The 15,000-nt window shown below is 34.9% G+C and overlaps 1 protein-coding gene across 1 annotated transcript in view; it reads left to right on the top strand.

Moving 5' to 3' along the window:
• LOC141300392 (receptor-type tyrosine-protein phosphatase mu-like) overlaps positions 1-15,000 on the top strand; it is a 166,968-nt gene that overhangs the window by 130,057 nt on the left and 21,911 nt on the right. The window contains exons 16-17 of the mRNA XM_073830663.1: positions 942-985; positions 10,446-10,610. Of these exons, the coding sequence (XP_073686764.1) occupies positions 942-985; positions 10,446-10,610 (209 nt within the window). The remainder of the gene's footprint in view (positions 1-941; positions 986-10,445; positions 10,611-15,000) is intronic.

Genomic DNA, 15,000 nt, shown 5'->3' with positions numbered 1-15,000 from the left:
GATGACAGAATTTACATTTCTGGGAGAACTATCTCTCTAAACATTGTTTTAACACAGAGGAAACATAGTAGAAGGTTCATTAAAAGTTTCCTTCACTTAAAAGAATCAGTGACAGTGTAAGTCCAGGACTCAATTATTCTCACTAGGAATATTTTCCTGTACACTGCGAGCAAACGACTGGAGTCGTGCATAAATGCATGGTGTGAGCGTCAGATGAGCAGCTGCGCTCGTCTTATATGACGGCTGAAAAAATGGGAATAATTTTGCCGTGCCGAATCCCCGAGGTCTCATTGAAACGAGCTCGCTAGAACGATGAAAGCATTAGTCCCCCGGTGCGGGAACAGCGGCCTGACAGCAGCGCGCCGCTAAAGTCTTCTTCCCGCTGAGCGCCGGCGGCCGCTCGCACAGTAATTGCTGTTGGCTGACTCCACTTACAGCTGAAGCGGACTGAAGCGAGCCGCTTAGAGGATCAGCAAATTACAGCAAATGTCAGCGCAATTCTCCCGGTGCAGTCCGGACGTGAGATCCCATCTACGGTTAGGGTTTAGCTAGTTAAGGATTATCTAAACGCTGCGTGTGTGATTCTCATAGGAGACACTTTTACAACAAAGACTTTATCTTTATCTTTATCATCATAGGTGTTATTGCTCAGACTTGTCTCAGGAGAAACAAAGTTGAAGACTCTCATTTCTGTTTAAGAGAGACAACTGAGATGTTGTAGATATCGAGATATAACGTAAGAGAACAAAGAGTTGATCATTATGATTATAGAGAATGTTGCTCAGATATGTCTCTTTTATAGCTCAGGAGAAACATCTTTTAAGCTAAGACTCCATTAAATCAATTTTTTGTCTAGGATAAACAGCTGAGATGATGTAAGAGAACAAAGAGTTGATCACTATGATTATAGAGATTGTTGCTCAGTTTTGTCTCTTTTATAGCTCAGGAGAAACATCTAAGAAGCTGGAGAAACAACCGAGATGATGTAGGGATATCAAGTGTCGTCATAAAACTGTAAAACCAATGTTGAAGAATTTGATGAGAAATGATGGAGATCATAATGAGATCTGACTTGTTTGCAGGCAAATCTGCAGTCTGAGACTTTATTGAGGAGACATTTATGAGATTGTGGAGTGTGAATACTTCTACAAGAGTTTATCATTATTTTCAGACATTATTGCTCAGTTTTGTCTCTTTTATAGCTCAGGAGAAACATCTTTTAAGTTAAGACTCCATTAAATCAATTTTTTGTGTAGGATAAACAGCTGAGATGATGTAAGAGAACAAAGAGTTGATCATTATGATTATAGAGATTGTTGCTCAGTTTTGTCTCTTTTATAGCTCAGGAGAAACATCTGAGAAGTTGAAGACTCCATTAAATCTAGCTGAGATGATGTAGAGATGTCAAGTTTCGTCATAAAACTGTAAAACCAATGTTGAAGAATTTGATGAGAAATGATGGAGATCATAATGAGATCTGACTTGTTTGCAGGCAAATCTGCAGTCTGAGACTTTATTGAGGAGACATATATGTGACCCTGGAGCACAAAACCAGTCTTAAGTCGCTGGGGTATATTTGTAGCAATAGCCAACAATACATGGTATGGGTCAAAATGATCGATTTTTCTTTTATGCCAAAAATCATTAGGAAATTAAGTAAAGATCATGTTCCATGAAGATTTTTTGTAAAATTCCTACTATAAATATATCAAAATGAAATTTTTGATTAGTAATATGCATTGTTAAGAACTTAATTTGGACAACTTTAAAGGTGATTTTCTCAGGATTTAGATTTTTTTTGCATCCTCAGATTCCAGATTTTCAAATAGATGTATCTCGGCAAAATATTGTCCAATCCCAACAAACCATACATCAATAGAAAGCTTATTTATTGAGCTTTCATATGATGTATATGTCTCAGTTTTGTAAAATTTAACCTTATGGCTGGTTTTGTGGTCCAGGGTCACATATATGAGATTGTAGAGTGTGAATACTTCTACAAGAGTTTATCATTATTTTCAGATATTATTGCTCAGTTTTGTCTCTTTTATAGCTCAGGAGAAACATCTTTTAAGCTAAGACTCCATTAAATAAATTTTTTGTCTAGGATAAACAGCTGAGATGATGTAAGAGAACAAAGAGTTGATCACTATGATTATAGAGGATGTTGCTCAGATTTGTCTCTTTTATAGCTCAGGAGAAACATCTGAGAAGCTGAAGAAACAACTGAGATGATGTAGGGATATCAAGTGTTGTCCTAAAGCTGTAAAAACAATGTTGAAAAATTTGATGAGAAATGATTGAGATCATAATGAGATCTGACTTGGTTGCAGGCAAATCTGAGCACGGTTTAGAGACACATGTGAGAAACATCTGAGAAGCAGGAGACTCCATTTAATCTCTTTTCTGTCTAGGAGAGACAACTGAGATGTCGTAAGAGAACAAAAAGTTGATCATTATGATTGTAGATTTTCTCTTTTATGGCTCACATACGCTCTTAAAAACAAAGATGCTTCCCGATGCCGTAGAAGGACCTTTTTTTTTTTTGTCTAAATGGTTCCATAAAGAAACTTTAACATCTGAAGAACCTTTTTTGTTTCACAAAAGCTTCTTTGTGGCGAAAGAAGGTTCTTCAGATTATAAAAAGGTAAGAAAGAGATGGTTCTGTTGCTACTCAACATTTTATGATACTTACAGTAAGTTCTTTGATAAATCTTTGACTAAATGGTTCTTTGTGGAACCAAAAATGGTTCTTCTATGGCATCGCTGTGAGGAACCTTTTAAAGCACCTTTATCATAAGAGAGAAACCGGTTTCTCAGGAGAAACAGAAACAGACACAAACGAGTCAATTGTTGTGGAGCAATTAATTAATGTGAAAGAATTTAACAAAAAGTTGAAATCATAATGAGATCTATGAATGGAGTTTGAGACTTTATTGAGGAGTCTTTTGTTCGAGAGAAACATCTATTAAGTTTCATTTGTTTCTAGGAGAAACAACTGAGATGATGTTGAGGTGTTGAACACTTCTACAACGTATCAAATGTACAAAGTGTTTATTATTATGATTAAAGGTGTTTTTGCTCAGATGTTCTCTTTTGTGGCTCACAAACGCTCTTAAAATAAAGATGCTTCACGATGCCATAGAAGAACCTTTTTTGTTTAAATGGTTCAATAATAAACCTTTAACATCTGAAGAACCTTTCTGTGGCAAAAGAAGGTTCTTCAGATTATAAAAAGGTAAGAAGAGATGGTTCTTTGAAGATCCTTTGACTGAATGGTTCTTTGTGGAACCAAAAATGGTTCTTCTCTGACATCGCTGTGAGGAACCTTTTAAAGCACCTTTATTTTTAAGAGTGTAGCTTTGATTTTTTTTAAAGGACGAGAAATGATTGAGATCATAATGAGACATATGTGACCCTGGACCACAAAACCAGTCATAAGGTTAAATTTTACAAAACTGAGATGTATGCATCATATGAAAGCTCAATAAATAAGCTTTCTATTGCTGTATGATTTGTTGGGATAGGACAATATTTGGCTGAGATACATCTATTTGAAAATCTGAAATCTGAGGGTGCAAAAAAATCAAAATACTGAGAAAATCACCTTTAAAGTTGTCCAAATTAAGTTCTTAACAATGCATATTACAAATCAAAAATTACATTTTGATATATTTACAGTAGGAATTTTACAAAAAATCTTCATGGAACATGATCTTTACTTAATTTCCTAATGATTTTTGGCATAAAAAAAAAATCTAAAATTTTAACCCATGCAATGTATTTTTGGCTATTGCTACAAATATACCCCAGTGACTTAAGACTGGTTTTGTGGTCCAGGGTCACATATTTGAGCACAGTTTGAGACTTTATTATGGTTTCGTTTTGAGCTCTTGTTCACAAGTAAAGAAAAGCTGCAGTTTGATCTGCATTAAATCTCATTTCTGTCAAAGAGAAACAGACATTGTTGAGACGTTGTTGATAACTGGAGTAAACCAATGCACATTAGGAAGCCTCCAGTATATTACTGTGATTAAGAGGCGTCTAGTTTTGACAGATCTTAATTAAGTTGGTCAGGCTCAACCGTAACGAGAACTCGCCCACCAGCAAAGTCATCAGTAAAGAGTTCTCCACGACACGAGTGTTTGCAAACGCCGATGTTTACGTGTGCGCATGAATATGGAAAATCTTGCTTCGCGCTCGTGTTTTCCTGTCTTTTTTCTGCTGGATGCAATTTGCTTTGGCTCAGAGCGAACGCACCAACGCCGGAGTACGTGAGCGCAGATTTGCATGAGCTAATTAGCTTGTCAAAAGTCATTTTGGAATTTGCTTGTTGATTAAAAACAATGCTAATTAGAATTAATTAAACGTGTGATTTTAATTCCTTCGGCTGAGCTGTTATTACCGGGCGCTGACTTACATGTTGCCCTTATTAAGTTGATTTGGAGCTTTAATGGAAACGCAGACGCACAAATCTGTTTATGAATGAGCCGTTTGAAACTTTTAGCTCCGCCGCTGGGAAACACGGTCAATAATTCAACGGCTTTGTGACTTTTTGCTCCGGTGTCACTCTGGATTACATTCAGCGGATTGTTTAATGGCTTCATGGATGTCCGGGTCACATTTCAGCCTGAAATCACAAGAACAAAATATATTCTTGCTTAAAGAGAATAACAAAATAACACTGTTTTTGACACACAGTATGCATATAGAGCTATTAAAGTTAAATGATTTAATGAGAAATGTTGGAGTTTGCAATGAGATCTGATGTTTCATGAGATTTTTTTTTTATCGATATAATTTGAAATGAAAATAGCATTTATTTTATGTTTTTTTGACAATTATTGACAAAGTAACAATATAGCTTTATAAAAAGATTATTGAACAATTTGATGAGAAATATTTGCGTTCATAATTTTGTTTTATATATACACACAGATTGATAGTTTGTGTCTGCATGTATATTGTATTATAAAAAGTATTATAAAAAATATTTATGAAGGAAAATACTGTTTATTTTATAGTTTTTTTTATTTTATAGAATAGAATATTAATTTATTTCACAAGGAAAATGAAGTCTATTTGTTTTTGAGATCTGTTATATATATTTAAATTACAAAAAAGTTACAAATTAAAAACTACTATCGCAAATTAAATTGAAAACTGAAAATATAAACGTAAAAACTAACTCAAGATGTTAACAAAAACTATAGATATATAAAAACTAATAAAATAGCAAAAAGAAAAATTACATTTTTTATTTTTGAAGGACAATAGTGTTTATTTTAAAGTTTTAGAAAGTTTTACATTTATTTATTTATTTATATATATATATATATATATATATATATATATATATATATACATTGCACAAGGAAAATAAAAGTCTATTTATTTTTGAAATCTCAATTTATAGAATAAAAAATATAGATATATGAAAAACTAATAAAAATTGCAAAAAAAACATTAAAAATACTATTACGCAAATTAAAATCAAAATAAAATATAAACAAAAAAATTATATTATTAAAATTATTAAAGATATGAATAAAAATTAAGATAATAAAAATTTACTAAAAAAATGACAAAAGTACCAAAAGTATTATTATTATTATTATTATATTAGCAATATAATGACAACAGAAAATAAAAACAAAAAATAACTGAAAATATTAATAAACTACATAGATTTATTAAAAAGCACTAATAAAAATAGCAAAAACTAAAAAATGACTTTATATATATATATATATATATATATATATATATATATATATATATATACAGATCTGGCCATTTAAAATGCGCGCGGGAAGTAAAGTGGTCTCGCGTGACGCCGGTGTATTCCAAGGGAACACGGAAAATACAATGACATAGGAAAGACATGATCAGTAGGGGGCAGTCATGTAACGCACTGGACTGGAGCGGCAGCAAACATCGCTCTAAGCCCGAATGACTCGTTTGTACGGTGACCTGGAGGGGACATCTTCTTCGGACATTATTCGTTTATATTCGTTAATTTTCCTATCATTTCGATCTCATATATATATATATATATATATATATATATATATATATATATATATATATATATATATTCATCTTTTTTCTAATTAATAGATAACCTATAAAGTGTTTCATTGTCGAGTGAATCATTCACGTTCCATTTGTAAATCGTTTATGGTCACACACGGGCATTAATACAATCATAAAGGCAAAACTTTATTGGCATAATTGTCGTTTACAATATTTGCTAAATATATGGCAAATAGGATATACAGAACGTTATTTAGGTTAAGCGATTCACAATAAACAAAAAAGTAGATAGCTCTAAATCACTTTATTATTAATAGGCTACTATTATTTTAATATCTGGTTAGGGCTATTTATTTTTAACACCTGACAATTATGCCAATAAAAATTTTGATTGTATTTCTCCCCGTGTGTGACGATAAATTAGCATGTTTTCATTTACAAATGAAACTACGTGAATGATGCATTCCTCAGTAAAACAGTTTAGTAATTATATAGTCTAGTCTATTAATTAGACGAAACAAAATAAAATATGTTCAATTCAACCTTTAAACTACATTCCAGTAAAATTCAGTCATATAGCATATGTCAAGCATTTACAGTATCATTTACATGAACGTTAAGTAAAGAGAGCAAAATTAAGGGTGGGGGAAACGAATATAAACGAAACTAAAAATATATACAATAATAACTGGCTAATAGTAATATTATTACTAATAGTAATAATAATGATAATGATAATAATATTAATACCAACACGGAAAAAAATACTATCAGTTAATATAAGGAATGTAGGCCTATTTCACTGTGTGACAATAAATTATTTCCAAATGAAACTACGTGAATAATTCACTCTTCAATGATTTGTATATTAATTGCAATTTGCAATTGTGTTAAGTGCACTTTTGGGAAAGGCACGTGAAACAATAACGAACGCTCACAAAATGAAAACGCTTTTAAGCACTAAAATTAATCGAAACGCAGCCCAGAATGTTATGTAAAGAGATCAAAATGAAGTTGAAAATAATGGATATAAACGAATAATACGGAAAAAAAGAGGATCAGTTAATGGACAAGACTGTGTGTGATGCATGAAATGTTTCTTGTAGGGCTTTTTAATTGGAAATACATGTAATATTTATTCATGATACACTTGTGAATGCTGTCTAAATCGCGCACAGACAGCATTGGCATATACAGCAACGCCTATATAATTATGTAATATTGTATTAATTTCTATAACAATTAATATAATAATTTCTTAACTCAAAATGAAATATTAATAAACCTATCTCTGATAATCCCGGGCTACTATGCTCACTCAGGTTTATTTATGCATTAAACTCGTGTTTATGCATTTTTATCAGTATTATCAGTATTATTTTATGTTTTTGATAACAGCAGATTCTGAACAACAACGTTAAAAAAGCTTATTTATTCAAGTGATCATTAATGTACATTTTATTTTCATTTTACAGTTTTGCCAATGCTTAGACATTTTTAAACAACTTTATACATCGTTACATTCCAGTATGTCCACCCTGATGTTTCACCACAGCCGGAAGAACTTTAAACAGTCTGTTTATGTACTTGTTGCATGCCACTGCTGTAAGTTCCTCAAACCAGAATTTATTTATGGCATCAATTAAGTCAGACTTTGTAGTTGGTTTTGCTACTTTTCGAATATAATCTTTCAGAGCATGCCACACCATTTCAATGGGATTCATGTCGGGGGATTCGGCGGGAGTCTTCACCCAGTTTACACCCTGTTCAGCAATGAGTCTGCCTGCAGCAGTGTGCTTCGGGTCATTGTCCTGGAAAAAACGGTGATGTGCTCCGAAGTTTTCCCTAATGTATGGGGCAGCAGTTTCTGTTACAATAGCATTTTCAAAGAAAGACCGGTCCATTATGCCTTCGAAGATTGCAATCGGTCCCGGACCCAGTCTGGATATTGCTCCCCAAACATGAACTTTTAGCGGGTGCTTTGGCTTTGGTTTAGACACGTGTCTCCCACTTCTACGAAATGACATGGTGGCAAAGCGGTCCAAAGCCACTGTTGTTTCATCAGTGAAAATTACATCGTGAAATGACTCCTTCTCAGCAATCCATTTTTGGGCTTGTTGGAGACGTAACTCTTTATTTTTGTCTCTGATCATGGGACAATGTTGAGTTTTCCCATACTTCCACCCAAGCTTTTGCCTTATCCTCCGAATGGATCGCTCGCTTATTTCCACTCCGCTGTCACGCCATAGCTGTTTTTTCACGGAACATGACACCAGTTCATCATTCTGATGAGTGATATTCTCTATGGATAGGACAATGTCTCTAAAATCAAGGGCAAAACAGAAAATAGTTAAACATTTGACAGTTTATGCATAACCACCACTTAGCATTAACCGGTATTTAGGCCAGTGTTTGTGTTCGCGTCATGCAGTGGGTAACTTACTCCGTTATTTTGCGAGGATTACGTTTGTGTGATGATCTTTCTTTGTAGTGTCTCCGGATAGTGCTCAATGTAGCGTGTACACCAATGGATTTCAGATGTCGGGATATTTCTTGAGTAGAACTTCCAGCAGACCTCATCACCCTGATGTCTTGGGAATGCAGCTTGCTGATTTTGGTCATTTTGAGATGACTTTACAGATGGATGGACTGTATATATTCGTACAGTGTGTCAGGGGTGTGGACACTAATGTTTTGTGATAAGAGGGTGTATCATAGGTGGAGCGTGTGAGGAAAGCTTTCCCCTTTTCCCTGGCATGCATTTGAATGCTGAATCCGCAATTAAACCGAATGCTACACAGTTGGACCCCCCCAAAAACAGTCTCAATAAAATGTTGATTACAAGGCAAAACAGGCAGCATTCACCCCCCATCCCCATTCGGCTATTCATAAACATTTCGCTCTTTATACTGCCGCTGATCGCCTCATTAACTGCTACTTTTAAAATAACTGAAAAAAACAAATAGTTCCCACTTCCCTTTGTGTCGAAATTGACACGGCTCATGGCTAGTGTTTGCATATTTCTTTCTATTGTGCAACCAGATTAGTGTTATATACTGTGCTGATAGTTCTGATCATTTTTATTTTTTTTTTATCGGACAATGCAACCTGAACTTTAAATTCAAAGTAGCCTAAAATAGCTGGATCTGCCAGTCTCAACTCCCGTTTACTCCACCGCCATCTAACAGCATTTTCACACCAGTGATACTAAATATTCTTGCAAACTGTCTAAACTTCAATATACAGTACATGAAGACACTAGAGGTTTTGCGATGTACACTGCATGAAAAAAGTGGTTTTCGTCATTTAACGACACTGTGAATTGTCGCAGAAGTTTCAGGTTAATGGCTGTTCACAGGAATGCGCAGTTAGCACAGATAATTGTAGGGAACTGCCAAAAATTGATGTGGAAGGCTTAGCACCTGACACCCCCCATGATTCATGTCACCTTGGCCTCGGTGTAGCTTTTATATGTAAATGATTACTGGAGCTATACAAATGCAAACCAGGGGAAGGGGGGTGGCTTGAGACTCACTGATCTAGAGCTGGCTAACTGTAGCCTTCTTTGACTCAACTACACATAACACCGCGACATGCAATAAAATTATATTTTTCATGTGAAACAGTTTTTTAAACAGATATCATTTAATATTTTTAAAGTGTATATTAACATTTGTGTGTACACATTTTGTTCTATATTTTGTTCTTGAACTATATTTTCTCTATTTTCATCTATCTATCTATCTATCTATCTATCTATCTATCTATCTATCTATCTATCTATCTATCTATCTATCTATCTATCTATCTATCTATATACGCGCACGCACGCACACAGATGAAAATATATAGAAAATATAGTTGTTGGTATATCGATATTTTCAAGACAAATATAACAACAACTACATTTTCTTTTCATTAATGAAAGCCAAGTCAGGCCAAGCAAATTACAGAACAAAATATATTTTTATTGTATACAATTTACAAATAGTAAAGCAAATGATCACTTAACAAATATTAGAACATTTTAGACCTCAACCACTGTACATAGTGGCATGACTATAGTCACTTTTTCTGTTGTTGTACTTAATTGCACCGTGGATGTATTTGACACACATCGTCCAGCAATGCGCTCAACAGGGAGAAATGATGCACTGTATTGTTATCGCCATTGCAAGCAGCGAATAAAATCTAAACAGTGACGTAAAAATGAAAGCAGCAAGCAAATTACAAGAAAGCAGAACGTCTTCATCTATATGTTTTGGATTCCGCGCTTTGATTCAGGACCTAGTCTGTGATTGGACAAATCGTCGACGTCACGTTCATGAACTCGTCCGTGATTGGACAAATCGACCACGTCACGTTCATGCCGCCCATGCCGTTTTACGGTCTTGTGGTCATCTCCTCAGTCTGCTCGCGAAGACCATTCGCTGTCAGCGCACCTGGTTGATGCTGATTTCGGTGTTCCTGCTGCAGCCTCTACACCACTGACTGTCCGGACGCTCAACCTACAAACCAGCCCAGATCATTCGTTAGCGGGCTCAACATCAGAAGGATTAACCAACAACCCAGTGGTGACGAATCCGATGCTCCATAATGAAAATTCGCCGAATCAAGATTATTCACGGGTTTCTCCTTCCATCATGACATCATTCCATTTGAGATTGCCTGAAACACCAACAAACACCTCCCATTCTCATCACCATCATCGTATTCGCCGGTCTCTCATGCAGGGAGTAATCCTTCCAGATGTACATTTAAATCATGTTTCAGTAGAGACCGAGAATAAACTGTATCTGGAATCAACAGGACCAGACGGGAAACCAAGGGCAGATCGTTTCGCTGTTCTTTTGTTTAAAAGGTTAATTCCCCTCAACCTTTATCAGAACTGGGCAGGTTCTGTTAACTTTGACGGCTCCAGGGGGAAAAATGCACTACCCAACAACCTTCGTCAAGCACTTTCAGATGCTGTTGGTCGGAGATTCAACCCCGCAGTTCGTGACTGGAAGCTGATAAGAGACAGACTTAACGAACTTCTCCGAAATAGAAGAACAACTTTTCCACTTTTTTAAAAAGTAAAAAGTAAAAAAATATATATGTTTAAAAACTTGCAGAACTCACTGGAGCACTTGTGATACTGAACAATTGTATCCATTGTCAGTCACATAATAAAAGCCTTATTGTTTTGAAAAATGATCCTTCTGTTTATTTGTTGACATTATTTTTAATATTAGGATTATAATACTAGGGTATAGTACTTACATTGACATTAGGCCAAATCTAAATGGTTCCCTTTCCTTTTATGTATTAAAAAAAAAAAAAAACTTCATTGGGCAGCGCGACATCATAATGTACAGCACAAAATGAAATAAAAGGAAATACTACTACTACTCACAATAATACATCAAATAATTTTTTTACACTCTAAACTATAGTTTATATTTCTCCTCTTGCACAAATCAATAAAATCAAGTGTATCTAAAATTGTATAAATGGTATGAAAAAGACGAGCTACCTCTCAAACATGTAAATCTTCATTTGCTGTGGCTTTAAAATATTGAATTTTATAATGTATTTTGTAATTTTGTACTTGCTATTTATTGTTATTTTTAAATTAATTATTTTGATTGCTCAGTGTTTGCGCGCCCTGTAATAAATTGTTTAGTCGGCGTATAACACAGCATGTGATGGAGTGCCTCGTCTTATTAGTTTTTGTTAATAAATGCTATATAAGTTAGTTTTATTTTATTTTTGTTATGCTGTTTAATTAAAAATAACAAATCCATCTTTTAAGAATTTGTTTTAATCTTAAAATTGATAGGTGTAGCCAATATGTAAGCAAAACCAAGATCATGAATTCAAAAGTAAAAGTGAAAAGCATCCTAGACATTACAATAGCGGAAATCCCGTTCACAAAATTAAAATAACTAGGCCTACTAACAAATATGCACAAAAGGGGGTTGAATGTTAAATACGTTTCCATAAAACAATACATTATGATAACAGACAAACTATTTATCAACAATGAGCTTTGATTAAGCCCATGTTGAAGAAACAAATAAATAAATAAAAATGAAACTAAAGCGCGACCAACTGAGAGCGTTATGCCGCGTTCCAGGCAACCCGTTACCCGTGTTTTTCCAAACTTCTACCAGTGAAAGTGCACTGGAACGGCAGTTAAAACCGTGAATTCCCACCCGTGAACTCGTACTAGATCGACGCACTCCCAGTTCCCAGTTCTGACATGACTTAGCCCAAGAAACAACAATAAAGGGGTGCGGTGTTTATGCAAGTGGCACACGGTGGAAAAATAGAGTAATATTTAGGACAATTTAACGTTGCAATCAAATTATTAATACTATAAAAATAATAAATTCTTGGCGTGACTTGCTTGGAACGCTACAAAGTTCTTTGAAGACGTGATTTACGAGCTCAAAAACCTGCCTGGAGCGCAGCATTTGTGTATCCTGTCACAAAATATGGCGAAAAATCCTACACAAGGGGAATAGTGTGATTAAGGTGTGTACATGTCTTCCATAATGCGACTAAAATAGGAATACTCCACCTGTCTTAATTCGATTTGTGTTTACTCAAAATATGACTTTAGTCGGATTAAATTAATTAAAATATATCATTTTACATGGTTACTTCTTAATCAGAGTATTTAATCGCGTTAAAATCGGAATATTGTTGTCCATGTAAACGTACTTACTGTCGAGTATAAAACTTTTTTCGCAGTACATCCATTATATTTCCATGTTACACTTTTAAGACGTATAGCCCTGCATTTTAATCCGTCAAAGATCAAATGCGGGCTAAAATTATGTTTTAACATTCAGTGGTGATTAAAAAAAAACTTGCAGCGCTGGTGGAAACACGGTCCTGTCAGCAGCATTGAGCGCACGTTCAGCACAGCTTGGAAGGGTTCCTTGTTTAAAGCTTGCCACAAAACACTGGAACAAGTAAATACCTTGACTGTCAAACAGTAAGGAGATATTTTAATTATTTATTTAGAAACTACTGTTTTCTGAGTCAGTGATGATGCAGTTAACAGTCCTCCTCAAATCCTCGTTTTTTTTCGTTAAGTAGTAATTTAAGTCTTTCTACATATTTATTTATCATGTCTGACAAAAAATAGTGGTTACATATTTTCCACTGAAAAAAATGTAACTGATCGAGCTTGATCCTTCATGTCCTAAAAATGTGTTTTGCACTCTCCGCACAAACGATTGGCACCTAATAGCACACATTTATATCTCTTAGTATTTAAATCTTTTGTTTTACATCTATGGATTTTATTTTAGCCAATTCGTGATTTGAGAAGGCAAATTGAAAAACAGAGTAGGTAAACTCACTGTCTGCCGCTTGGTCTTTAAGAAACAAAAAGCTTACGTTTAACGAACAAAAATGCTCCAAACTTTTTTTTTCTAAATTACCTTAATAAAAAAGAAACGAAATTATAAATACTTTGCCGTTACATACAGAATGAAATACAGACGTAAATACTGTCCAAATATCCCTCTTTGTGCAGGGTTTGGCTACAGAATGTTGTTCCTTGCGCCACCTGGTGGATATTGTATGAAGTGCAACCACGTTGTAAAAAAATCTAAAAAAGCCGCTGCGGCATGACGCGTGGCCTCGCGTGCCGAATTGCAGGCTGCCGCGTGAAAATAGACGCATTTTTAATGGCCAGATCTGTATATGAATCACATAGAATGTTCATTAGTTGCTGATGTAGTAATAATTAATAAATAGTTTAGTTCTTCATTAATTATACATTAACTCGTGATTATCTGTGCATTAATTAAGCATGAATTAATGCTTATTTGTGCACACGTATTGTAAAGTGTTACCCATGATTCCTGCACGATCCAATCTGTAGCGTCTCAATAATTCCCTGTCATCCAGTGTTTGCAGGACATCTCTCCTGCCTCCTCTGTTGGCCATTTTGTGCAGCTGCTTAGGGGAACTCCTAAGCCACTAAAAGTCCTCTTCCCTGCTCTTAGCAGATCTTGCCTTAGGAGCCCTTTTAAGCGCTAGGAATCTTGAGGAATAGCTTTTATATTAACTGGGATTTTCGTGTCACTTTTAGGGGAAATTCTAAGAAAACGTCATGACTCTGAGAATTTTCTTAGAATTTGGCCGCTAGGAGCCATTTTTGCACAAATTCTTTAGGGATACGGGCCCTGTTCACTTTGAAGATCTATTCACTTGAAAAAAAGATCTGTTCATGTCAAAGATCTGTTCATTTTAAGATCCGTTGACTTAAAAGAAGATTTGTTTACGTCAAGGATCCATCCACTTAAAAAAAAGAAAAAGAAAAAAGGATCTGTTCACGTCAGAGATCCATTCATTAAAAAAAGATCTGTGCACTTCAAAGATACTTAAAGTGTCCGTTTATTTCAAAGACCCATTCACTTAAATATTTAAATATCTGTTAGACAAAATGCCATATCAGAATGACTGCTAAAGAAATATTAGGTCAAAGGCCAACATTCTTGGTGATGTATAACTTATATATATTAGGGCTGTCCCCGACTATGAATTTTCATAGTCGAATCAGAATTTTCGAATCTTTCTATAGTCGACCGATAGTCGAATCATCTAGGCTTATGTGCGTGTGTGAATGGGTTGGGAGGGGCAAGACACTATAGTCAGCAGGAGGGTAAAACAGTTTTTATTTTATTTTACACACTGCACACAGCAACAACTTTTAATAAAGCGATCAAAACTGCCTGCCAACTGACAGACGAACTTATTTAGGTTTAAATAAAAACACAGAATGCGTCTTTTAGTTCTAAAAACGCGAGGCGCACAGCACTGCCTTTTTTGCTAAGCAACGACCGAAACAGCTGTCCTGTCAGTCAAATCAAAGGATTATAGCGCGAACGCTCTAAAATCTTAGTTTTTTGCTGTTAAGTAAACTGTCATATTAGCAGAAACCCTAAATAATACAGCTCCTGG

The sequence above is a fragment of the Garra rufa genome, chromosome 24 (assembly GCF_049309525.1).
Source record: "Garra rufa chromosome 24, GarRuf1.0, whole genome shotgun sequence".
NCBI lineage: Eukaryota > Metazoa > Chordata > Actinopteri > Cypriniformes > Cyprinidae > Garra > Garra rufa.
Note: the sequence above shows the minus strand (reverse complement) of the source record. Positions and strands in the feature narration are given on the sequence as shown.